Below are 27,919 nucleotides of genomic sequence, written 5' to 3'. Positions count from 1 at the left end.
TAATGAATTTGGTTTAGATCACATGAGCACTTTATTCATTAGAGAAGAGTTTTAACTCCCTTATAGCCAAGATAATTCATATTTATTACAAAAGCAAACATATCAAAGAACACTTTGAAATGCAATTAAATTGGTTTATTGAAATAACAAACTATGAGTAATACAGATTGTTTCAGTGTAATATAGGTGTCATACATTTCTTCTGGTAGTAGATGATAGATGATAGATACATACACAATGAATAGGTAGATGTTAGATAGATGCTAGATAGATAACAAGATGAAATAAAATAATATAACAATCCAGAATAATAAATTTTATTACTGGGAGTCTCTCTAAAGATGAGCAAACCAAATCCCATTAACAGATGAGGAAACTAAGAACCAGAGAGGCTAGCATTCTCCACTCCACAATGGTTAGGGCACTGACCACGTGCCAGGCACTTATTCTGTGCTGGGCCTATAAAAGCAAGCAGAAAAAGGTACCTGTACTTGAGGTGCTCAGGGCCAGGCTAGTGGGTGATGGTGTCCAGTAAGCAGGAAGTTAACACACTGCTTAATAAGTGCTACGAGAACAGCGTGCTCAGGCTACAAGGTGCACCCAGTCCAGGCTGGGGAGCATCTCTCCAAAGATCACATGTGAAAAATGAATAGCACTCAGATAGACAGGTGGTAAAACAGTGCCCTAGGAAGGCCAAGGTGAGGGGAAGCATAGTGCATTCAGTTGAACAAAGGAATTCAAGTGCCAGGGAATTCTTGTCCTGGATTTTGGAGTCAACAGTCCCCTGATTCCCAGTTCAACGCTATATTCAGCATACTACCTGTCTTTCTAGGCCTCCTGTAAGTGTGTGATAACTCTGCACACATATCGCTACTATTGCTAGAGCACAGGAAGCAGACACAGCTCATGCTTACCCAGGTCCAGACATGAAGATTTTCAAATCCTCCTGTTTAAAATATCTCTTCAGAGGAATAATTACTTTGTATTATAGTCTTTCATTTCCTCCCAAAGTGTGTACATCATCTGGATCATGCCATAAAGCTCTTAAGTCTGGAAGGCATTTTAAGGAATCACCAGCTTCATCGCCAAGGGAGCATGGGGCAGGGGCGGGGGAGCAGTCACCACCCCAGTGCAGTGAATGAAAAGGTCATCATCTGCAGAGAGCTCAAAAATGCACCATGAAACTGGCCACTATGGTCCTGCTCTGTATTATCCCTGTGCCAGTACTGCAGCGCGTCTCAGTAGTGCCAGCGCTCAAGCATCGTCCCCGTCCCCATCCTTGCCCAGAAAGGCCACAGCCCTAGCACACACCTGCCTGCGCAGAATGCAGGGCGCCCAGATGCCTGAAGCCTGCCAGTCCACCACCTCCACGGTTTGTTATCACCACCTGTTCTCCACTCTCTTCGGGTTGTAAACACAGCTTGAGTTGTCAACATGGTATATACAAAAATAACCCACAGCAATGTTTACCTTCCTAAAATTATATTTATCTCCCCTGAAGATTCTCATCTCTCAAGTCTCAGGTCCACTTCGAGCTGGGGCCATGGGCATCCAGCGTCCGCTGCCATCCCTTGGGCACTTGCAGGCTTACCAGGGGCAGCCCTCGCTCACCCTGGCCAGCCGCGCTGTCTGGCAGGTGCTCGGTGGGGTGAACACCGAGGGGTCTTTAATGCCCAGCTGTATATCGAAAAACCGCGTGGACAGTATCACACTGTAGTTCTGGGTGAAGGTTTCCTGGACGGGATAACAATCCTTGACTGTGTAAATGCCAATCCAGGTTTCATCTGTAAAAGGAAGGCAAGTTGACTTTTTAATACAGAAGACAGACAAAATGCCTGAACTTTTTTATTGTGGTAAAATATACATAAAATTTATCATTTTAGCCATTTTTAAGTATGGTTCCGGTGGCACTGAGTACCTTCACATTGTGATGAAACCATCACGACCACCCATCTTCAGAACCTTTTCATCTTCCCAGTTGAAACTCTGTGCCCATTAAACAGTAACTTTCATTGCCTCTTCCCTGGCCACCAGCAACCACCCTTCTGCTTTCTCTCTCTATGAACTTGACTATTCTGGGAGCCTCAGATAAGCGGAATTATGCAGCAGTCAGCCTTTTGTGATTGGCTCATTTCACTTAGCATAATGTCCCCAAGGTTCGTCCACGTTGTAGCAAATGTCAGAATTTCCTCCCTTTTTAAGAAGGAATTTCCTTCCTTCCATTGTACGTATACACCACTTTTTGAGTATCCATTTTTCTGCTGATGGACACTTGGGTAGTTTCCACTCTCTGACTACTATGAATAATGCTGCTGTGATCATGGACATAACTGTATCTGTTAGAGTACTTGCTTTCAGTTCTTTGGGGGATATGCTCAGAAGTGGAATTGCTGCATCGTATGGTAATTTAATGCTTAATTTGGGGGGGAAACCACCATGCTGCTTTCCATAGCACAAACGCCCATGTTTTTGAAACAGTCTTGGGGTAGGAATTGGCAGCACTGCAGAGAGGAGCTTCACATCTATAAATAAAAGCAGACACTCAGAGTAACGGGAGATCTGGGCACTGTGACTTTAGGAAGCGATAGGGGGAAGGGGGCACCGATTCTCATGTGTGCCTTAGGCAAATGCCTTCCATGCCACAGACCTCAGGGTTTCATTAACCATCAGAGCCCAGGATGAGCCCGAGGCAGCCAAAGTGGCAAAAAGGTACAGGTGGCACTAGAAAGCTGAGGTGTTTCAAATATGATGCTTAGATCTGGAGCTAAGCCGCTAGCAGAGTGTATGTTGGGGACTTCATTGGGGGAGGGGATATCAACTGGATTAAGCTCATCAATTTCCTTAACTACCTTCCTTAATGGACTTAAACGTCTTTCCCCATCATGCCTCCTGAGATACAAAGCTCAAATACTTTTCTGAAGCCTTACATGATCTAGCTGACTTTCTGTCAGACCACTCCTGGACGGTGATCTGCTCCTGTGGCCCCCCGATGGAGTACTGGTCCTCAAAGGTGGAGTTCTGAGGAATGTCGAGAGGGTCCCAGGGGTCTGTCAGGGTGATCTTGGAGCACTGCTTGGTGACTTGTTCAATCTGAAACATCACTCTCTCCTTATAGAGCAAGATATATTCAAATAGTCTGAAAGATGCCAAAAGAATAGTTCAGGACTTTATGTTATAATCATCATGCCTTTTATCAGCAGAAAGGCCAAAGGCTTCAGTATGAATTACTGCTGGAATAGAAACAAATAGTTTTTCTTGCTAAGCAATCATTTCCTTATTCATGAACACTAGACACGTAAACAAACTGATTGTGAAAAACTGAAATTCAGAGCTCAGGAGGGACAGCGAGTAGCCGAGTGCCTATTACAGACCAGACGCTGTGTTTAGGACATGAGCATGAGGAAGACACGGCCCTGGGGGGACAGCTGGCTGTGACCTGTTTCCCACAGGGGCATAGGAGGGTTTGGCCCCGCACTTGGCTGAGTTATTGCATCACTAAGTCAGGGAATCATGGGGTTTGCTGAAGTACAAGAACCCTCTGAGGACCGCCCATGCACCTGGATCCCACTGTCTCAACCACCAGTCACCAGGAAAGGGCTTTGGGGAGGTGCAGCTGCATTGAGAACGGGGCCCCTCACATACCGGGAAGGCTGCAATGAGCAGGGAAGGAAGCTGAGGGGCCCCAGATAGCACAGCTCCCCGTGCAGTTTGTCCACACACTCACGACCTCATCTCTCATGCCCGCGGGGGTGCCCTCCCTATGTGCAGAGTCAGCTGGGGGTCTTCCTGGCTGGGGCTGGGTCGGCAGACACCCTGCCATCAACTTGCCTGCTGTATTGTCACCAGGCCCGTGTCATGCTTAAAGCTGAGCAATCCTGGTGCAGGGGAAGCCCGCCGAGTTTCCATGCCACTGCCGCTGGTGGAGCAGCCCTGACATCAAGAAGTGAAGTTCCCAACCCCTGAGGGCCACACGGGACCAGAGAGGTGGCTTTTCACTAGCAAACAACGATCTCCAACAAATTATCTGTGGTCCTGGGACTCCCTCCACTCTGTGGCCCTGGGGGAGGGCAGCTGCTCTCCAGTCCAAGGTTAAAATTTATTTTCTTCAGAAAAAGTATTATAAATGACCACTGTCTATGGTGAAAATAGTGCCACTGTTAGTACTATGCTCCCGTTTTCTATGAGTTAGTATGGAAATATAAACATGATATCATTTTATATGTTTAGACACATCTATCCTGATTTATGCCAGAAAATATCTGACCTGGCTTGCAAGGGTAAAACCTAAGTACAGACCTTTAGAAGTTGGAGGTGAGTGAAAGAAAAAGAAGTGTTCATTTTATGGAATATTGCTGAAAAATGGAGCCAGTTTCTTATGATACACATGCAGGGTTCACATCAGACTGTAAGTTCTTTAAGTTTGGAGCTGGACTGCCACTGCTTTCTCAAGCCTGGTTAGGTCCCTGGCACAGCAGTCTAAACATTCATGGAGGAATACAGAACCATTAGCATCAACTTTAGAGAATAGCCCACTCGTAAATTTGAGACTCTGTCCCTACACAAATCCTGCCCCGTGATCCTTTTCATGACAGCAGGTCCCCCACAAAACTCCTGTACTGTGTGACTGTCTTCACGATTCTCCTCCCGTCAGCACCATCCTCTGCTCTCCCAAGATCTAGGCCCCTAGCCAGGAGTCAGGCCGAGCTTTTGCTGAAATGCCACTCTGTGCTTCTCAAACTGCAGTTTGAGGAAGATATGCAGCCCGGTCAGGAAAGAGGGCTTCCTTTTCTTCCTGAGACCAGTCCTCAGTCCCCGAGTCACAGAGGGAGGAGCCCGCAGCCACGTCTGTCGTCCACGACCTGGCCTCCCGGGCCGGGCTTCCTGGGCCAGAGATGGACATCCGACCCAGGGCGGGACCATCAGTCTCCCTCTGGCGTGTGGAATTGCCACCGAAACCCCACTAGTCAGGCTCTTCATGTGGCTGGACATGTCGCATGTGAACTCAGAAGCCATGGGAGGCTGTTTTCCAAAATGTGAAGTGAGGAAGAGTAAAAAACAAGCAGAGAAGCAGAAAGAAGCTCTAGCCAGCTGCGATTCCAACAGCCGCACACCTCCTGGATGTGTTTCTTTTCTGAGGCCCAGGGCCTGCAGATCCCCCTGTAGAATCATGATGTTTCTTTTGTTCTAATAAGCTTTCCTTTTTCTGCTTGAAACTTTGGGTGTGACTCATAACCAGGACTCCTGTCTAATATAAGCGAAGCCTCCACTGCTCTGTCAAAAGCCTTGAGCAACAGCTGCCAGCACAGCTGTTCCGGGAGAGGCTCTGCATGGCCGGCTGCAGACCCCAGGGCCGCTGCCAACTGGTCAGCTGGCGGAGGGCAGGAGATGGCAGGGAAGCAACTCTGCCCGCCTCACTGTTTCCCAAGGCCAGCTCTGCCCATACACAGAGGTTAAATTCAATTCTAAAATGAGAATTCTAGACTGGAAACAATCGTTACATAATGTTCACATCTGCTAATTCTGGGTGGCCTGAGAGCAGGTGTGTGTTATGCTGTTCTCTGTACTTTTCTGTTTACAAAAGATCTCAGTTTTTAAAAAGAGGGCATGATCTGATAGTGAGGTTATGTTGAAATGCCTTAAGTAAAATGTAAAATAGGAATTTAGTGGGAAACTGAACAGAGCGACATAATACATTTTTTTCAAACTCCCCTGTAGATCAAATGCTACTACTGCTCCAATGAAGTCTTGGAAGAGATTTTCATGAGGCTGTAGTGGCTTGGATGTTTATGCAAACACATTCATAGTTAAGATGTAAGGTTCTCCATCACCAGCAGGATATAAGGCCTAGAGCCTGACAGAGCCAGGAGGTCCAAATGCAGAGATCAGCCAGGGTCGAAAGGAGTCATCTGCCTGGGGCACTGAGCCAGCCAGCAGTCATCTGAAGCCCCAAAGTTATCTGAAGGCTAATGGGTTTCAACAGAAACTGGATCCTGGGAGCAGAGATCAAAGCCGGGCTCTGGAGTGGAGGAAGTTGTGAGGACTGGAGTCACAAACCACACCCCTGGGGTGCAGCTGAGTAAGGTGAGGTGCCGGGCAGGCCAGCCTTGGGCCAACAACAGCCTGCAAACTTCTTGCTGGCCAGACACCAAGCAAAGCATGGTTCCCGGGAAGGCCCTGCAGCCAGGCCTCTGCTGTGAGCGAGGTCAGGCTCTCCAGACCCCGCCAAGGTGTCAGCAGGCTGACCTCCCCAGGGCAGCTTCAATACAGAGGAGATGCCTGGTGCCCCATTTAGGGACCTTGTGGGACAAAAGATTTTTGTGGCTCTTGACAAAACTCTCAGGCTACATCAACAATTTTCCTTAGTTTCCTGGTAATCCATTTTCCTAAATTCTATCATCCCCCCATTTTCCAAAACACTGAAAACCTGCAGAAGTTTTATACTTTTGAAAATAGATATCTGGCTGTTATAAAACTGATTCAGGTCCAATGTTAAAAAAAAAAACATGGAAACAATAGAGAAATGTAAAATGCAGTAAAAAGTCCCCAGAAACTCTAACAGAAATACAATTCTGTCCATGTGAGTCTAAACATATGTTGATTTTTTAATTAAAAATTTTTTTTAATTGTGATTAAATTTACTATCTTGGCATTCAATAGTGCTAAGTCCATTTCCATCGCTGTGCAACCAATCTCCAGAACTCTGTTCATCTTGCAAACCTGAAACTCCGAAGCTCTGTACCCATTAAACAGCTCCTCATTTCTCCCTACCCCCAGCTTGTCCCTCTTTCTGTCTCTGAATTTGACTACTCTTGATCCCTCATGTAAGTGGAACCATACAGTATCTATCCTTTGGTGACTGGCTTATTTCATGAGCATAATATCCTCAAGGTTCATCCTCGCTGTAGCCTGTGTCAGAATTTCTTCCCTTTGTAAGGCTAATCCACTGGATGAATATCACTATACACACTTGACAAAAATAAGTGAATATTATTCCTTTGTTTTCTAACCTTTTTAAATTCAACGATTTGTCCCTGATAGCCTTCAAAGTAAAAATATACAGATCTATGGAATCAATCAGAAAATTTTAAATATGCAGAAAATTTTAAATATGGAGAAAATTTGAAGGACCAATACAATAATGGCTTTTATATCCACCACCTAAATTCAATAATTACGTTGTTATAATCACATTGTGCCATATCTGCTTCATCTATTTTCTAAATATTTCCTAAAAACAAGGACTTTCTGACTCCTGGTCATGACACCTAAAAAACTAAAAGTCATTCCCAAATACCAGCTAGTATCTGGTCCATATTCCATTGTCCCCCAAAAACGTATTTTAAAGCCGGTATTTTTAAAACCACAATCCAATCAGGTTCATGCATTATATTTGGTTGTTATGTCTCTATCTTTTTTTAAATCTGGACCACTACTCCTTTATTTTTACCACAGCACTGACACATGGCAGATTTCAGGGTTGCCAATATTCCACACTCTCGAACGGACAGTTTCCTCATGGTGTCATTTAACTTGTCTCACTCTTCTCATTCCTCCAAATGAGACATGGAATCTAAAGGCTTGATTTGATTTGGGTTAAAGGTTGTTGGAAGAAAGTGTTATTAGTAACCATGTACTTCATGTTGCATCACATCAGGAGTCAGGTGATGTCCCAGCCACTCTTACTGCTGCCAATTTGGATCAGCAAGTAACATGGTTATTCAGGTGTCTCTATCACGAAGGCATTTCTTTCTACTATTAACACATAATTGGTGGGTGATATTTTGTGATGCTGGGAATACCCTGTCTCCCAATGACAGTCACCTGATGGTGTTAGGTGAAACCATTTCCCTAACCAGTTATTTCACTGAGTGTTGGTATAATAGTCAATGACATCTGTCCATCAATTATCACTCTGGACTCAAGGATTTTTATTTATTCTGTGTATAGCAATTCATTTGATGCTCAAATTGTCCAACTTCCATGACTGGGGGCAACTTCCAGCTGGTATTTGAGGCTTTGGACATGACCCCATTCGCCTTTGACTGCTTCCTGGCTTTCTTTAACACAAGGTGTCCCAGACTAACCTGGGCTTTTCCTGCACAGAATCTGAAATCAGCCATTTCTCTAAGGAATCTGGCACTTAGTGGGAACAACTTAGAAGCCAACATCAGGGTCCCTGTGTGCTCACTGTCATGGCCTTGGCCTTTCAGGGGTTGGAGCTTCGTACTTTTTAAAGAAATCATGAATTCATATCAATATTTCCAATCTAAATTTAACATTATAGGTTTTCCCCTATTGTTTTTGTTTTTATATCTGTATATATATTCTCTTAAAATAAAAATCATGCTTCCTAAAAACATTAGCAAATTTACTTCTCTACTTTATCCTATAACAGTTTTGAAGTAATGATAATTTCAAAACTTAGCAGATGACAGAGCTGCTGAGTGAGGTCTAAGATTTCAATGCAGTTCTTTTTGTCCTCAGACTATAACATATTAGGATTTAGAGTTGGTACTGTGTTAAAAATTCACTTGGAATAAGCCTATTCCCTGTACGCTTATGTTTCTCAGTTGATAAGCATTGCGTTAATGTGTTTTAATTCAGGGACTTAACACTTTTCCTCTTCAATTTCGTTTTGTTACTTCAATACGTAACACTTTTCATGTTTCAGAACTCAAAACGATATAAAAAGTCATATTCAGGGAAGTCTCGCTCCCACCCAGCCCCCATCCCTCACACTCCTTAGCTTCCATGTTATTTCCCTTCAGGTCTTTTGACATATTTGTATTATTTCCCTCTCTCCTTTACAGAAAAGAAAGCATTACTATATGCACTTGTCTGCACCTTGCCTTTTCCGCTCTCTATTAACACACAGAGATAGTCATTACTCCTTTTTATGGCCATAGTTTATTGTAAGCACCAAAGTTTATTTAGTCAGTCTCCTCCTGATGAACATGGGGTTGTTTCCGTTCCTACGATATTGCCCAAATGCCACAATGAATAGCCTTGTACCGTTTAGGAGGTGCATATTTAGGGTAAGTTATTAGATGTGAAACCAGCAGGTCAGAAGGTATTCTGTTAAACACGACTAGATTTCCTTCCATGAGGTAGTACGGTTTTGCCATCCTATCAGCAAAGTTGAGGGTTCCTGTTTTCGTTATAGTCTTTCCAGCAGAGCATGAGATTGGCTAACTTGGATTTGTGCCCAACCTGATAAGTAAGATATGGTATCTGTTAGGCTTTTTTTTTTTTTTTACATTTTTGGGGTAAGTATAACATACATACAATATAGACTGCATAAGTAAATAGCAAAACTTGAGAAGTTTTACAAAGCTAACAACCGGGGAAGCCCCTGTCAGATCAGGACGTAGCCTCTAGAAGCCTCCCTCGGCCCCTCCAGGTTATTACCCTTCCACAAGCTGCAGTGTACTTTCAATTTGCCTTCACTCATTATAGCCAGTTGAGTATCTTTCCACATGTTTAAGGACCTTTGACCTTCTTTTTCTGAGAAATAACCATTCTTTTCTCTGCACATCAGGTTTGGGGTGTGTTTCTTCTCAATTCTCTACAGCTTGCTAATTAGCCTTTTGTGACTGGTACAAGTTGCTGATCTTTTCTCTCTGCCATTTGTTTGTTGATATTGTTTAATTTTTTTTCTACAATGCAAAGGATTTTACATTTTCTTTAAAGCCAAATTGCTTTTATTATTTCTGTATTTTTGTCATATTTAGAAAAACTTTCCCTACTCCCAGGTTTTAGCTATGATTTAGCCATGTTTTCTATTATCTCTATATGGTTTTATTTTGTTTACAATTCAGATCGTTAACCCTTTGGTGTTTATTCTTGCATATGATATGAGATCTGAAAGCAATTTTACCTTTTTCCAATTATTCTAACACCTTTGAGTAGAAGTCCATCTTTTCCCCAGTGATTTTAGATGCTACCCTCACCATATATCAATTCCAGAGGCAAGTGGGGTCTACATCTATGATAAAGCAGGGGAAAATCTTTCTGTTTTTTTCTACTTCAGGGTAAGGTTTACAGACATAAATGACATTGTAAAAAAGCATAGGTCAAGGAATGAAGGTTCCCAGTCTACCACTGGTGAGCTGCATGATCATCATTTTAATCTCCATGTTTCTCATGTGTAAAGAGAGACCAAAATTTTGAAGCTCTCAGCATTATTACTAAGATTGTTTGAGATTAGCAGATATACAATTATTATATAAATGCAAGGAATTATAGCTTTGTAGGAAAGTCTGATCATAGCTGTATTTACTATCATTAGTTAATGTTTAACAAGGCAACTACTCACTCAGCTTATACACATAAGACTTGATCTACCATGTAACAAAGAAGGGCTAATTCAGATGGGCTGGAGATGAAGAAGAGACTATTCTTGAGCACTATGGGTGCACCCTGCAGACATTTTCCTCCTTTCTCCCTGTCCTGCTTCTCAATATAGAGGGTGAGAAAGTATACTTATTTATTAATTTTCTTAGTCTTCCTAGGAGCTAAGGGTATAATTGGTTCTGGCCTTGGAGATCTAAAGGGAAACCTGTGGGGAGAAGGAAGCCTCTGGAAATTTCTGTTCTCTCAAAAAAAGAAGAGGAGATTCCCTCTCCTGCTCTACTTTCTTCATTTATTATCTTTGAACATAGTCGGGTAAGGATATAATGTGTGGAGTGGAGGCAGCCTTCTTGAAGCCATGAGGCAACAAGTTAGCATGCCATCTTGCAACTACCATTCTAGGAATGAGCCAATATTCTAAGAATGGTGGAGTAGATGGATGAAGAAGCAGAGGCCTTCTTGATGATGCTGTTGGGTCAGACCTAGGAACATGTATCACCAGAATTCTGAGGTAAACAACAAGCATCCCTACAATTTAAAGCCTCTGTTCATTATTTTCTCTAGTACCTGCAACTGAAAGCACCCTAAATAAGTAAAGACCACTGCTCTACAGGTGTTATCTATTAGATTCTTTATAACAACTGAGATCTTTCCCTTCCAGGATGAGCATGCCCAAGTACTTGGCTAATCCTAGAAGCTGAAAAATCATATCCTGACCTGGGCATAGATGAAGATGAATAGCTACTGACTTTATAGCCAATAGGCAATTGTCTGTCCAGTATCAGTGCAGTCAGGGGGTGGAAAAAGGCAAGGTTATGACTGGCAAATTCAGCTGGTTGACATGTTGTTGGCTTTTGTATTTTTAATTGTTTTAACAGATGAGAAAATACAAGGCTCAGAGCATAACTCAGTAGTAAATAATGGTACCAGGATTGGACCCAAGTTCCGATTCTCTTACCAGATTCATGCTAATTCACTAGCACCATGCTCCTTCCTTCCATCTACAGGGAAGGAGTGATTCTTCCCATCCACATAGAACTGTTTGGCCATCTAAGCTATACTAAATTACAGAAAAGGGAGTGGACAAATATTATATTGTGATTACAAAAAGACTTTGGCTTTTATGGAAGAAACTGGACAAACTTTGGATTTGTTTAATGTGCAATATAATAGATTAGTAATGCATGCCGGCTCTCTGACTCTTAGCAGGAAGAACTGAGCTGCGGCCACTTGCCATTCTGGCATATACTGAGATTGAGTTACACCCTACAGTACTTATGAGACATAAAATAAAAACACTGTTTCAAAACTGTTGTGTTAGACACAAACTCATTGTGCAGGCTGAAGCCAACCATATCTAACAAAAGGAAAATTAAATTACTTGAAAATACAGCCTTAGGAAAAGTAAAATCAAAGAAGAATTTTGTGTGCAATTTAAGAAGCTGCAAGGTGATGGGCCTCCACTACTTGGATTCTAGTTCAAAAGAGGGAAAGGATGCTCAAAGAAATTGAAGTGATAAATCTATCTGATGACTACTGGCAATATGTAGGCATGCATTCTCTCATCTGATGGAAGATAATAAAAAACTTCACAGGAGACAGTCATTCACCACCTTTTTTTTTCACCACCATAAAAGAAACAGCCTTGTTAACACTAAGATACCCATGTTACTACGGTCCACAGTGATTTCTGGAACTTCATATCAGGGGGTTACACATAAGGAGGTGGGGATGACAGAAGGATAGTATGACTCACACAGGCAGCAGGATGCTGTTCTGTAGAAATCCACCAGTTTCCACCCTATTGAAATAGAAACACACACACACTTACAGCTAACAATAAAACTAAAATATAAATCTTATTTTTACTCTCACCAGGATTTGGGATGATACTGAATTAAAGAAAAAAGGAATAATGTGTGGCCACAAGGATAGCTTTCTGCTGAAAAACATGATTATCAGAATAGAAAATACAGTGGTGGCCATGTAGAGCCGACTGTCTATGGGCAACAAACAGAAAACAGAAGTAGTGAATTAAAGGTATTAGTCTCAGAACTCAGGAAAAGACTATATAAAGTGATGAAAAGGCTAATGAAAAGATAAGAACTTTGGGGGACAGATGGAAGAGAAACAATACATTTAAGCAGAGAGATTTCTGCGAGAAACAAAGAGAGAAGACAAGGTATCAGACTTCCAGAAAGAGTAGATGACATTTCCCTAGAGCTAGATGTTATCTGGAGACATTAATAAAGTTCAAGGATAATGGAAACAATCTACAAATACTTGGGGAGAAAAAAATTATTAAAACTAAACCAAAATTAGTTTGGTATCCAGTTTCTCTTTTGGAGCTCTAAATGCCATAAAAAGTTTATAAGCAAAAATATTATCATCCGATGAATTGTGTACACCCAAATACTATCATGTGAAATGGCAATAAGTGGAGGTCCTCAGACATTCAAATTCTGAAAGTATACCGTCACAGAAGTACCCTCTCTGAGGACATTTTATTGAATACGTTCTCTAGTAGACTAAAACAGGGATCAAAGTAAAGGATTCAGGTAAATAAGAATGTTAGTATAAAAGAAATCACAGTGAATAAGGAGTAGAATAACTTGCTGTTTAATAGAAGACCTTGAAATAAAGCTACTTAGAAGTTTGTACAAACACACACACAATAAAAATTCCTTTGTGTTTTAACAAGTGAAGAAGTTGACCTTCAGAGGCTTGATGCAGTATGGGGAAAGAAGCAAAGACTAGAAGCCATCCAAACACTTTAAATTCTTTTCAACATAGCAAGTGGGGCCTAGATAAATACTTGTCCTTTACAAAAGAAATGATGTCCTGGTGTCAGAAAAGTGGATTCCCAAGCTTCATTCTCTAACTCCAGGGGAACTGAGATTTCACGAGGGTGTTCTCCCCTCCGTCTCAAGGGTAAGCCAGATAATATCTGGGGCTGGCCTGGGAGAAGAATCACTGTCCAAAATACGGGGGACAAGAAGAGGGCTTGATTCAGAGAGAGAGGACTCCCACATCCAGAAGAAACACAGGAGCCACACCAGAACACAGCACCTGAGATGGCATTTCAAATCTAGGCAAGATTCTCTCCCCAGCTTTTGCCCCCTGAAGTGTAAGCTGGTAGAAGTGTCCACTGGTTCACTGCCATGTTTCTCTGGAAACGAGAGCTTCTGTCCTCTCCTGCCTTCTCTACATTTGCTGGCTCTGCTGCACCACTTCCACCAGGCCCTTCTGCCAAGACTTGTCCTGGGGGATTCCTACTTGATGTCAGCCAGCTCAGAGAGCTCCATGGTGACCTGGGCATCTTCCTCAGAGGAAGGTCTGCCTTTTCCCCTTGATGTCCTGGATCATAGGTTTTTCAGGGAGATGCTCTGGTCAGCAGGCCTTGAGATTCCAGAGGACATAAGAGGCACCTCAGTAAGGGACTTTAGAAGCTCTGAAGTCTCTTCAGATGGCCTAGCTTACCACCATCTTCCCTGAAAGCAGTTTCAAACAACCTTAGGGGGCCGTGCACCCATCATGGCTGCTCCTGGATGCCACACCAACTAGTCTGGTGGTTTATGATGCCACAGACACCCCTTGTAAGCCACATCTCACCTGTAGCTGACAATGTTATGCCAGACTAAGGAACTGATGCACCCCTTACCCTGTGCCCCCCTCTTCCCATCTGATAGCATCTTCCTTGGCAACTTCGGAGATGCTCTGGGGCAGCAGATTCTCTGGGCTCAATGATCTGACTGTCTGTGTCCTTCCCACCACCCCAAATCATATGTTGAAAACCTAAGGCCAAGGTTAAGGCATTAGAATCAAGCCTTTAGGAGGTGATTAGGCCATGAGGACGAAGCCTTCATGCGTGGGATGACTGCCCTTATAAGACAGGCCCGGAGAGCTAACTGGCCCCTTCCACCATCTGACGCTATGACTAGATGGCTACAACCCAGAAGAGAGTTCTCACCCAACCATGCTGGAGATGTTGGACTTCCAGCCTCCAGAACTGTGAGAAATAAATTCCTATTGTTTATAAGCCACATGGTCTCCAGTTTTTGTTAAAGCAAACTGAACAGACTAAAACACTGGGAACATTCACAGCGGTTCCTTGGTGCCTCCTCTCGGGCAGGCTGCTGGCTCTCACTCATGGCAGGGCTCACACTCTGGAACTTCCCATATCTGACTGTAACCACAACTAAACCAGCCTTTTGTGAATAGGCAGGGGGGTCATCCGAGGCATGGGAGCCTTTTTGTTCAAGGGCAGCTGCCGTCTGTTTAGGGGCCATCTGTCCCAGGAGCTTCTTCTTTCTTTGGTGGGTCTGAAGGTGACATAGGCAGCCCGTTAGGGATCTGATTGGTCAGATCGCCCCTCAGCTCAAAGATACCCTGCTTTTGAAGGAAGCCATTGGTGCTTGGGGAACTCCCAATGCCCAGACTGAGGGAAATTCTCCCAAACTGAGATTGAGGAGTAAGAGAGGCACTGAAGGCAGTGTTTCACAAGAGAGGAGCGGGGCAGTAGCTACAGGATGAAAGGAATGTGGGAGATCCTCTTCGGGAGGTCGTGTGGTATGCCCTCCTGGGGGGCTCCACTACCACCTGCCTAGAAACTTGTCAAAATATGGGTAGGCCATGGAATTTGATGTCTAAAATTATTCTTAGCAAAGGAGCTATATGATACAAGATATAAATAGATAATAAACCAGAAAGCCATTACATATATCCATGAGTTTATTGTTAAAAATATAAATATGAGGGGGAAAATGCAGAAAGTACAAATACAGAATATTGGGAAGTAAAGTGTATCGATTGGGAAGGTAGAGTTAAGAGAATACCAAGTACACATTTACAATCATAAATATAATCTTGGTGAGATGGAGGATTTTTTAGGCAAATATTAATAACTAAAACTAACTCAGAATGAAGCAGAAAGTTAAGTGGATAAATAACACAGAAAAAAGTCAGATGATCGGCTATGGAGGTACATTTTTCTGATAATATTCCTTTCTCTTAAAAAAAACAAAACCAGTTCCTGTGTGGTGACCTCCAATGAGTTCTACACAATGGTATAAAGGGCATATCAAAATGTGGGCAAAGGGTCTGTTTGTGCTTATACAGAGGATCAAAGCCTAATTGGGCTACCCAGAAAATGAACTAAGATACAATATGAATAGAAGAACTTCCAACACCAGCACTCTCTGGAAGATTCATACCAGAAGATGATCATCAAAAAACCTCAACAAAGATCCAGGCGCTGCTACAGCTGTAGCTGCATCCATCCCACCGGTTCCTGGACTTGCCATGGGAATGAAGAAGGAGATATCTAAGCTGGCCTGTGCATACAGTAAAATGACAAATTTGACTGGATCTATACTGTTGGAACTCAACCAAGAATTAGGAGAAGTGCAAGTTGTAGCGCTCCAAAATCTTACAACTACAGACTATCTACTGTTAAAAGAACATATGGGATGTGAACAGTTCCCAGGAATGGGTTGTTTTAATTTGTCTGATTTCTCTCAGACTGTTCAAGTACAGTTGGACAATATCCATCATATCATAGATAAGTTTTCACAAATGCCTAGGATGCCTAACTGGTTTTCTTGGTTTCACTGGAGATGGCTGGTAATTATAGATCTGCTTTGGTTATGTAACTGTATTCCTATTATGTTAATGTGTGTGCGCAATTTAAATAGTAGTTTAAAACCTATACATGCTTAAGTTACTCTACAAGAAGATATGTCAAAGAAATAATCAATCTTCCTATGTTTTCTTCCGCCTGCTACTTCTATAGCTTTTCTTCTTCCTTCCTAATTACAACCCTTAAATAGAATTCATGCCTCATATCGAATTTACCAAGTATCATAATTCCTCCAAGTGGTAAAGATACTTCAAGACAAATGCTGGGCATAGAAGCCACAGGGCATAAATCTGCAAAGAAGTAAAAAGCTAACCTTTTCAAACAATATGGCCTCTCTCTCACTTACCAACTTTACATTTCCCTGTATGGCCCCGGAAGATGACTGGTTAGCCAGAGACGGGTAAGATTCCTCAAAGGAGGAACAGCCTAAGACAGGCACAGTCACAGGGGGTCCATCAGGTGAGAAATTGGGGATCAACAGTGGTGAGGCTTAGAACCTCACCCCCCCCTGTTTTGAGAGAAATCTTCTGCATCCGTGGATGTCTTAATGCCCTTGTCTAGCTTGGATTAACACATAGTCTAGAGGCACACACCTGATCATCTACATTTGCTCTCTTACAACACTAAACTATGTTTTCTACCTTTATCTTGCATCTACCTACCACTTCAGCATTTTATTAAAAATAATAATAATAATAATAATGATGATAAAGGGAGAAATGTGGGATCCACATATAAATCAAGTATAAAAATCAAACGAATATTCATATTTTACCTGATTGTTTATAGTTCATAATGCGTGATCAAAACCGAAAGTTTCTGTGATGACTGCCCTTGTACTGTTCACTATGTGAAAACTTATTCACGATGTAAGAATTTGTTCACCATGTAAGAACTTGTTCGTTATGCTTCAGAAGATTGGAGACTGATGAAAATTAGGCTTGGGGTGGATTAATGATTGTGCATTGAACATTAACTCCTCTATACAGAATTTTATTGTTGTTAACAACCATTTGATCAATAAATATGAGAGATGCCCTCTCAAAAAAAAAAAATAACACAGAAAAAAAAATATTTACAATGGCCTAGTAAGATCTTAGATCTTTGATCCTAACAAGAAATCAAAGAGTTACTTCTTCAAAGGGATTGGGGTCCAAATGGTTTCATGAATTAATTTTTTCCAACTTCAAGGCTGTAGAGCACAGAGAAATACAGCAAGTTTGCCAGTTCTTTTACAAAGCTAAAACCTGAAAGCATAGAAAGTATAGAAAGCACAAAAAGAAAAAGTAAAAATCAAGGCAAAATGTGGCTATGAATTAAAAACAAACCTCAATTAAAATATTAGCAAAGCAAATCAAGAAGACTGTTAAAAGAATACATAATGATAAATAAGAATTTATTTCAGGAATGCAAGGATAGTTTAATGTTAGGCGATCTAGTAGTTCAAATTAGAATAAATTCTTTATCATATATGTCAGAAAAATATTTACTGAACATGACAGAGTATCTTTTTAAATGAACAGTCATAGAAGACTTAACTGTGATACATTAGAGGCATTCACATTAGAGTAAGAATCACAAGGGATGTGACATCACTTCAAGTATCTCATTTTGCCCTTCTGTTTCTTACTTATCATATAATTCAATTCTTTAAGGGGGTACAGAAAACATAAAAACATTCTATCCATTAAAATATCGGTTAGAACAACCTTCCTGAAAGTCAAATTTGTCAAAAATCTAAAAATGTGCAAATCCTTTTTTTATCATTTTCTTATATAGGTAGTTATCCAAAATGAGAAAAAGTAGTACACATATAAATGCACACAAATACAAGGTTATAAAAATGTAGTTTATACTTGTGAAAAAAGGGGGAAAGAAATGTAACTACTCCAAAATAAGGGACTGCTTGAAGAAATTATATTCTATCAATTAGCTAGAATACCACCAGTCATTAAAAATGATTCTGTTAAAGATTACTCAGTGGCATGAGAAATATGGACAATATTTTGTCAAATAAAATGAAATGCATGGCATGTTTCTATTTTAATTTTAAAATTATGTGTACAGGAATCAAAAAGAAAATTCAGAAGTACATATATCAGGGCTGTTAATCCTGCAGGGCAGGCTTACGAGCAATCTTTACTCTGTTGTTTTACTATTCTGTGTTATTTAGATTTTCCACCATGAACATGTATAATGCTAATAGTGCAAAAGCCATGAAAGTGGTATTTATTCACTCAATACACATTTACTGAGACTTACTATGTACCAGGCACTTCAAGGTGCTAGAGTTTGGTGATATAAACCAGACTGATAAAGTTTTCCTCTCGCTTCAGGGAGGAGAGACAAGCAATAAACCTCAGATAAACTGACTGACAAGACCATGTCACACAGTGACAGTGCCCTCAGGAAAACGGAACAAGGTGGGGTGGGGAGTGGGGTGGGCAGTGGGAGGGTACCGGGTGTTCACAGCAAGTCCCTCTGGGGAGGCGGTGAGTGAGCTGAGACCTGAATGAGGAGGAGCCAGGAGTTCAAAGGTGACAAAAAGAGAGTAGTCAGTATGGATGGCCTTGAGCAAGGTATTGTTACGTGAGAAGAAGCCCATTAGGAAACAGTATGTGCTATACTATGTACATTAATGCATCTAAAAATCTCCTAGGATATTCAGCAGATGTTAACAGTAATCATATGGTTGGGCAGTTATGGATAATTTTGGCTGTTTTTCTCTTTGCATATCTGTATTGTAGATATACTTCCACAATCAATATATGTTATCATTATTACTCATTCCCTCATCCAGTTAATCACAAAACTCTAGTTTTGTGGTGCTGGAGATAGAGCAACCACCAGATAAAAATCCCTGACTTGTGGAGCCTTACTTTGGGCAAGGGGTGGAGAGATGAGAGAACAGACTAAAAATTACTAAACAGCATATCAGACAATGGTAAGTGTCTTGAGTATATAAGGCAGTGAGGCGAGGTGTATGGCAATTTTGACAGGAGAGACACTCTAATTTGGGAGGGGGGTCATGCAGCTTTTTAGGGAAAAGGCCTTCCCTGCAGAGGGAACAACAATACAAGGGCCAAAGGGGTGAGCTTGCTGAGGCCGCGGGTCAGCAGGAGTGGGCTGCCAATGAGGAGATGATGGATGGATGGGGGGAATGACAAGGTCAGAGACAAGGTCTGGAGGGGGTGGGAAGCAGGGCTCATAGGATGGCCGGGCCCTTGTAAGGACATGAACTCTGAGAGATGAAAGGTACTGAGGGTTTTGAACAGATGAGTGACATGATACAATGTTTTTAGCAGAATACTCAAGCTGCTATGTTGACAACAGACCAAAAGCGGCAAGGGTAGAGGAAGGGGGCTGGTAGGAGGCTCCTGCACTAAGTCCAGGCAAGAATGACTGAGGTTTGGCCCTTCAGGATGATAGTGAAGGTGTGGTCCGGTTCTGGGTCTCCATCACGATGAGAGTCAGTAAGGTTTGCTTGTGGATTACTTGCGGCAAGTGGGAGAAAAAGGCATCCAGTTGCCACTAAGGGTTGACCCTGAGCTACCAGACTTGCTTCAGCTGAGATAAAGAAAACTGCAAGAAGAAAAATTTGTATTTGGCTGTTTGCTGAGGAGGCATCAGCTTTGGAGATGCTGACTTTGAGATGACTGTCAAAGAGAAGAACTCAGTAAGCATTTGGATAAATGATGGCAGAGCTCAGGGTGAGCTGTAGGCTGGAGAAACACACCCAGGGGCCCTCCGTGAAGAGATGGCATTTAAAGCCGTGACCCAGAGGAGGCCACAAAAGGGGGCAGATAGAGGAGTGATGGGATGAAAAGCCAGAGCCCAGCACACCTCACCACTAATGGTCCGAGAGAAGAGGAGGAAGAGCAAAGGAGACTTAGGAGAGGAAATGAGGCAGAGGAGGGAAGCCAGAGAGTCCTGATAGCCACGCGAAGATGGAGGAAACGACTAACAGTAAAATGCGGACAGATAAAAGATGACTCGATTACTCGTGTGCAGTATGTTGCTCTTGACCAGAGCAGTTTTAATAGAGTCATGATGCTGAAAGTGGGCCTGGAGGCTGTCAGGCGAGGATGGGTGGGTAGACCTGGGACTCAGCCTAAGATCTGCTTTAAGAAGGGGAGAATGGGGCTCCAGCTAGAGGGATCAAGAGGAGAATTTCTTCTTTAAAAGTGGTCAAATAAAGGAAATTATAAAGGGGGAAAATAGAAGATTTTTACTGGAATTGAGGAACTATAAGACTATCACATTGATTCCAGGAAAAACAAACCACTAATTGGTGGAATATTTTCAGATCTGTGGGCTCTTTGCCCCTGACCACCATCTTTAAGGTCAGAATCAGGAAGAAACAGCTCAAGGTTAAAGGAGAGAAGTAAAGATGTTTTCAGAATAGTGTGATGACCACCTCTGGCTTCTATTTATAAGTCACTTTACTTTCCTTGACTTATCTCCCCTGGAACTTCTCCTTCCTCACTGCCAGCTTCAACCCTCTGAAATCCAAGGTCAATAGACCTGCTGAGTCTTAACGCAAAGCAAACTGTGTGTGTTTCCAAGAAAATTTCTTTCTTGTAGAAAAACTCAACATTGCAAATCAGCATGGTTTATTTTTCAAGGATCAAAAGGCCACAAGCAGTCAGACTTCCCCAGCTAATAAAAGGAAATGTTGGCTCCAGCTATCAGAGTCAAGAGGAGGACGTAAAGGCAAAAGAAGTCATTCTCCTGAAATTCTGAGAATTATGATTTCTTAAAATGGAAGTCTAATCCATGCAAAACAGGGTGTGTGATCAAGTGAATTTGTTGGACACTTCATACTCATTTACCTCCCACCACCATACAGACACACCCTGAGGATTTACAAGGATGTTGCCCTGAGAAATCCAAACGGTAACCTGATCTTCCCCTTCCTCCGATTGAACGTTTTGGTCTAAACTCCTCAGGCAGGGCCAAGCGAGGTAGGAGTCTGCATGGCCTGGCCTGAGGTGTGGAGCCCAGGTTGGGGAAGGAGGGCATCCATGTTGGGAGGGGGCATCATAGCAGTGCATGATCAGATACCCACTGCAACTGAGTAATGGGAGCCAGGAACGAGAGTTAACACAAATAAAAGAGAGAGAATGCGAAAGGCCCATGTGGTGGTGAGGCAGAACTGGAGGACTGGCATAAATGCTTCTATGGATTAGAATTGGAAGTTTAGAAATAGAAGTAGATGTAAATGCATGTGTACGTGGGGTAGTGTGTGTGTGTGCGCGCGTGCACATGCACATTCAAATCTGTAGCCCCCTGTTGTGTCCTCTGAGAAGGCCTGGGAGAAGTGCCACCCAACAGTCATGAGCACAACGAGAGCAGACATCTCGGCTTCCAAATGTTATTCGCCAGTAAAGTAACAAGAGCTTCATGAGAAATGGCTTTGGCAGGGAAAGCACAGATGTGTCCAGAATATACTGTGACAAAAAGTGCTCAAAGAATACAAGGGACAGGTTTAAAGAACACAGAAGCCAACCTGAAGAGGTTCCCACTGGCCAAATCTGGGACAATTTGAACATCAAAATAAACAATGAGAACAAAAGCAATACCATGAGAACCCTTCAGTCCCTGCTGATATAAGTAAGTGCACAAATTGAAAGTTTAATAATGAATGGGATATGCCCGTGGTATTAAATAGCTCCATACAAAATACTTACTATTTACAAATTTTAGAGATGTCACTTCACACTGAAGAAACCTTGCAGACGTAAGTTAATCAAGCGGTCAAAGTAAACATCAGGATGCAATAAAAAAGAAGAGAACATTACCTCTGTGGTAGCCATAGGTGAATAAGTTGAATCTAATTATGAGAATGCATTAGACAAACCCAAATGGAGGAACACTCCAGCTGCATATAAGCTTCAAAAGCATCAAAGTGGGAGAAAGACTGATGAACTGCTGTAGGCAGAAGACACAACACCTCAACACAATGCCTCAATATAAACTGGGTCTTGTGCTAGAAAAAGAGCATAAAAGAACAACTGGCCAAACTTGGGTGAGACCTGAATTTCAGGTGACAGAAACAAATCCATGTTAATTTCCTGGTTTATGTGGCTGTGCTGCAGATATGCAGGAGATGTCCCTGCTTGTAGGAAATATACACTGAAATATTTGGGGGTCATGGAGATATCAAGTTGGCAACTCACTCTCAAATGGTTCAAGGCGAAAAATGGCTGTGTACTATAACCACAACTTTTCTGTAAGTGTGAGATAGTTTCTTTTTTTTTTAATTATGTATCTGGAGGAAAAAAAAACCTTATCCTGGTTTTCAAGCACATATGATCGTTGAAGTTAGCAAGAGTGATAACATCCCTTGGAATTAATCTTTCCCAGCAGATACTTGGAGAAGCACTTATATAAGCAGTCATAGTCAACCCCTTAATATATCGGAAGGTTCCACGGAGAGGAGAGCCTTCTAAGTGTGGGGACAAACTGTTCTTCTTTTCTCTACCCACAAGCTTAGATAAAAAGGAGAAGGAAAAAAAGGAACTTTGAATTTATCTCCAAAAACATTTAGAATCAAGTTCATTGCATTATGGTAGAAACAGGAATCAGCCGGATAAAATAAAAGTACAATTAGTGCTTTCATGCTGTCCTTTAATCTTATTTCTACCTAGCTCTTCACGAAGAAGTCCTAAATATTTAGTATAAACATTGTAGATATCACTAAAATTAAATTGATGTTTCAAGAAGTTAAGGACCTTGTTGGTCACACCAGGACTGGAAGTCATGTTTGGCTCCCCATGACTGTCTAAACAGATGCACAAGCTCTACCCATCACACTAGAGGAGTTTTTTCTCTAAGAACAGAGAAGAGAAACAATATCCTGTTCTCCGAGAAATAGAATGCTCTGAGACAGACATAAACAGGGCAGAATTCGAATAAGAATCTACTTGCTTCTCTATTTTAAAGTCACATCTTTCCATCTTTTCCAAAAAATCCCCCAAAATGTAGAACTGATAATTGAATGAATAATCTTGTCAGATATTATTCCTAATGCACTGATGTATATTCTCTTAATGCCTCTCTGCTCACTGTATTAGCAGCTTCATTAACCCCAGCTCCCAACCCACCATTCTGTAAGTGGGAACAGTAAATTGCCGATGGCCTAATAACATCCATTCAGTATCTATATGGCTTCTCCCATAAAGTTCAACACGTTGCCTGAACTATGAAAACAGTCTTCTTGCTTTTCCTTCAGTCTTCCAAATGTAATACTTGTGAGTTTAACCAAGAAGTTAGGAAAGACAGTTGGAACCAGAAAACAAAACAGTATCAATTACTAATATTTCCCATTCTCTGCTGAGTCTTGTCTTATCTGAGGCTTGCAAAGTTATTTAATCTTTTCCATCATCTCAGGGAAAAGAAAGCCTGGAAAATCCTGGTCACTTGACAATAACTATCAATGGGATTTTCCATAACTATCTGGATGCAAAATAAAAATCTTAAGAAGTTGATCCAATTCTAAAACTTCTCAACTTACTAATAAATATGAAGAGACATCCCATCCATATTTTGTTCAAATAACATCTGGTTTCTTGGCCAGACTGCTAATACCTGAAAACGTTTCTGAGTTCATTCCAACAAATCTACAATTAAAGAGCTTAAAAATGTATTTATACACTAAACATTCTTTTCTACATCTGACTTAGGGCCACAGATGGGACTGGGAGATGGCACCTTGCCAAGAAATTGGAAAGAAAGGGAATAAAAATGCCTTCTAAAAGCTCAGCTGTGAAATCAACACTTGATGGATCAGGGCAAGGAAATGAGAAATGACCACATGGGGACAAAAAAGCTTCTAAACCAGCATAATTTGGCTGTAGCCCCACTAAATATACAATACACAAATCTAAAGACTACATTAATCTATCATGGAGTCCCAGAGACTATATTAATCTATCATGGAGTTATATTAAAAGAAAGGTTGTTGAGGCAGCCTGAGCAGTACCCATGAAGGTGTCTGCAGAGTGGAGGGAGTCCGCACCAGCAGAGCTGGGCTGGTAGAGAACCAGCGACGAGACCTGTCTCTGGTGAAAATGAATGCATCACTCTATCTTAGCCTGATTGCCCTGGGCTCGCCTGTCCTGTTCATGATGGAAAGCTCAACACTATGCATTCAGCCTGCCCTAGAACAGGCAGTCATTAGATTCAATGAATTTGCTCCAACTCTGCTCACAGCCTCCTGATTCTAATTTGGCTCCCTACATAGTTTCTGCCTGCAGGGAGAGAATGACCTAGTCTTGTGGATTTGACAGTCCAAGCCCCCAAGCCAGCTACAGCACTTGCTGAAATATACATTCTAGCAGCTGAGCTTGTTTACTCCGAGTCACCTCCCAGAGCAAGGGCCCTGAGTGCATGACCGGATCAGGTTTCTGAGGGCACAGGCTGGCAGTGAGTCTCTGGGCCACGGCAAATTCACCAGGATGGTGACACTGGTGCTGGGGGCAGGTACCAAGCACATTCTATGTGTCCGACACTGCACCATGAGTTTTATAGACTTGAACTCATCTGATTCCAATAACAATCCAATAAACTAAAAATTATCAGAGTTCCCATTTTGTAAATGAGGAGACTGAAGCTCAGAAACCTTTAGTGACTTACCCAAAGACCCACATTAGGAATCTGGATTCAGATCCAGATTTGTGACTCTAAAGCTTAATCTCCTATCTTGTGAAAATAAAATATATAGGGTCACTGGGGTGATGGACCCTACCTTCCCCTGGCCCCAAGCCTCTGCTTCCCAGTGTGCTCTGGGTCACTCCAGCGCTGGTCGCGCTGCTGACCAGCCTTCGCATCAAGGCCAATGAAAAGCAGCAGTCAGAAGCACAGAAAGCCAAACCCCGTCTCAGCAAACTACTCCACCACCCATTCTCACCATCTATTCCAGGCCATTGAAGCCAAAAGGGGAGCCTTCTCCTTGACTCTTCCCTCTCCCCCACCCCTGCGAAGCACCACCTACTCACGTGCACGCCCTTCAGTACTTCCCCAACAGACCTGCCTCCCCCGTCATCACCACCCGCCTTTCACCTGGACTTCTAGAGACGTCTCCTGCAGCATGTTTTTGCTTCCACTCCTGCTCTCCTGTATTCTCCAGCATTCTTTATGTAATCCAAACATGGCATCCACTGCTTAACAAGCCTTCAGGGGATCCCCACGCTCTTGTCATCCTCTGTGCTGCAGTCCTAAGTGACTGGCCTGCAGTCTTGGGACACACTCAGCCCTGTCTGTTTCAGGATGTCCTGGAGTACACCACACTCCCAGGCTCGCTCGTACACCTCCACACTGCCTCAGCTCTTACAGGAGCTTTGGGACTTATTCGTGGTTCACCTCCTCCAGGAAGCCTGGATTAGGTGCCCATCTGCAGTGCTGTCATCACACTCAGCTCACCCTTCATCTCACTGTATGGGAATTTTGTTTATGGAACTCCACTCCCAGACTCTCACCTCCTGAAGCCAAGGACCCACTCTGTTTATACACAGTGCCTGACATGACAAAATGCATGATGAATGAATGAATGAATAAATGAATAAGGGCCTGCTACATCATTAAGTGTCAGAATCCACCCAGCTTCCACAAGTCCCATCTGTGTGATCTTGAGAAAACTGTTTAACTCCCGAGATTTTTAGGTTCTGTCTGTAAAATAGAGATCATAAAGCATCCACTGTCAAGTTGCTGTGAGATTTAAGCCAAATCATATAATATATGGCAAGTCCTGAGCACAATGCTGGAACATAGTAAGTACTCAAACACTGGCTGTTATTGTTATTATTATTACTCTGTCCTTCGAGACCTAATAGAAACATCCTTGAAAGGCCTCACGGGTGTTCCCAGTCCCCCATAACGAGACTGTGCAGGCCTCCTCAGCCGTGGTGTTTTACTTTTCATAATGCATTATCTTCCATTCTTGATTATACTACTCTGAAATGGTCAGATGCTTCTGCATTTTCTTTAAGAGGCCTGATACTTCAACACAGGCTTTTATGTGGAATGATTCCAAGTTTTGCCCCTGATCTTACTGCCCACTGGAGCCTTAAACCATGGACATCCCCTCCCTGGCACATCCTAGTGATGCAGATGCCATACAGCGAGGCAGACATAACCCTGGGAGGCACACACGCAAAGAAACAGGAAGGCTGTGGGACTGGCAGGTGGGGATCCTTAAGATCTCAGGTCTTAAGGGAGTCTGCAGCAAATTCTCAGAAAGAGGATATCCTTTGTCACAACAGATGTAGAAAGGTGAATTATCAATCAAGTGGTTAGAAAAAATTCTAGCATAGTTCCTCTGTGGAATATTCTACAGCCATTAAAAATAAGTAGGGGAACCAACCAATAAAGTAGCAAATAAGAAGACATGAAAGGTCGTGTTATTTAAAAAAAGATACGGATAATATATGCTTTTTGATCACAGTATGGAAAACTTGCTTTAAAAAAATTGAAAGGAGTAGAGCAAACTTTAATAGTTGGAACAGGGTTATGAGTTCGTGGGAAATACTCCTTGATCGATTCCCCACACCTTTGCATTGTTGTCATATTTCTTTAAGATGTAAAAAATAATATTTAAAAAATATTTACTCCACGTGCCTCCCTTGCAGATGATTCCTGGAAGAGATGCAATAGAGCAGATGACACGCCCTAGGCTGAAGGGTGCTCCAAGGGCCCAGGGCGTGCGGAGCAGGGCGCACCGGGGCCTGGGACGCCGGGCAGTGCGACCTGCCCCCTCCCGGTTCTTTCTACACCGGGGGTATCAGCAGCAGGCCTCCCCCGGTGGGCCCATGCCTCCGCCCAGCCCCCAGCCGCACTGCCCCTGAGCGGTCCGCCCTGCATAGTCTTTGCTGACAGAGAAGCGCCGCAAGCGGCTGGAAGTCACGCGCCCACTACAGCCCCTGGGACGCAGCCCCCCGCGACCCGGTCCCCGGCCGCCCGGGCCGCCGCCCCGCAACGCGCGTACCTCTTGCAGGGGATCAGCGCCTTCCTCTCGTCCAGCAGCCTCACGCGCTGGTTGAGCCCGTCGTAGGAGAGCAGGGCGCGGCTGTAGCGCCGGCTGCTTTGCCGGTAGAGAACCTGGCGCCCCTCCCACTGCTGCGGCGCCTCGCATGGGCGCAGAGCCCCCGGGGAGCCCCCGGCCGCCGCCGCCCCCAGGCCGCCCAGCGCCCAGACCCAGAGGCCGCCTAGCACACAGGCGCCCAGGGCCCCGCGGGCCACGCGGAGGGGCGCGCGCGCTGCCATCGCGGTCGGTGGCCCGCAGAGCCCCGCCCGAGCCCGCGGGACCGCCGAGCGGCCGGCCCTGTGCGGGAGCGTGGCCTCGGCGGAGCTGCTGCCCGTGCGGCCGCGAGTCCACAGCTGTCGGGATCAGGGCGCGCGAGGTCCGGGAGCCCGACCGGGGCCTGCGAAGGCTCCGGGGAACCGCGCAGGAGCTGTTTCTGCCGGGGCCGCAGCCTGCGGAAGCTTATGTTTTCACTTGCCCTCTGCTGCCAACAGGAAATGCAGTGGCAGCGGGGTGCCACGAGCATCCCAAAGGGCATAAGGCGGGCCCGGGGAGGAAGGATGCTGAGGAGTGTGTTCCTCCACTCACGGAAGTGTTCAGCAGGTAACCACATACTCTGGGACTCCTGCAAGGTCAAGGCAGGGAAAACTGCTGCTACACTTACCTTCCCCTTTGTCATCTTCTTCCGACACATTAAAAATGGAACGAAGGGCCCCTTTCTGAAGAAATGTTAGCAGTCATTCATCACTGCTATTCCCTAGCCCCACTCCCAGCATGGAGTCTATGGGACCAGGCAACAGGCTCTTCCCCTGGTACAGGACTCAGGGACATTGCCTCAAGGCCACACTTGCAGTGAGACTGCTCCCCTCATCTGTCACCTGACAACACAAGCTTAAAGGTTTGTGTGTCTG

The 27,919-nt window shown here is 43.4% G+C and overlaps 1 protein-coding gene across 1 annotated transcript; it reads right to left on the bottom strand.

Annotated features, from left to right (window-relative positions):
- Positions 1-120: 120 nt before the first annotated feature.
- Positions 121-27,525, bottom strand: EPDR1 (ependymin related 1). The gene is made up of 3 exons (XM_037010916.2): positions 26,973-27,525; positions 2,928-3,136; positions 121-1,784 (listed from the first exon to the last, which is right to left on the bottom strand). Exons 1-3 carry the CDS (start codon positions 27,248-27,250, stop codon positions 1,588-1,590), a joined length of 684 nt encoding a protein of 227 aa, XP_036866811.2. The 5' UTR covers positions 27,251-27,525; the 3' UTR covers positions 121-1,587.
- Positions 27,526-27,919: the final 394 nt, after the last annotated feature.

This window comes from Manis javanica, chromosome 6, assembly GCF_040802235.1.
Source record: "Manis javanica isolate MJ-LG chromosome 6, MJ_LKY, whole genome shotgun sequence".
NCBI lineage: Eukaryota > Metazoa > Chordata > Mammalia > Pholidota > Manidae > Manis > Manis javanica.
This window is presented reverse-complemented; position numbering and strand designations above follow the sequence as displayed.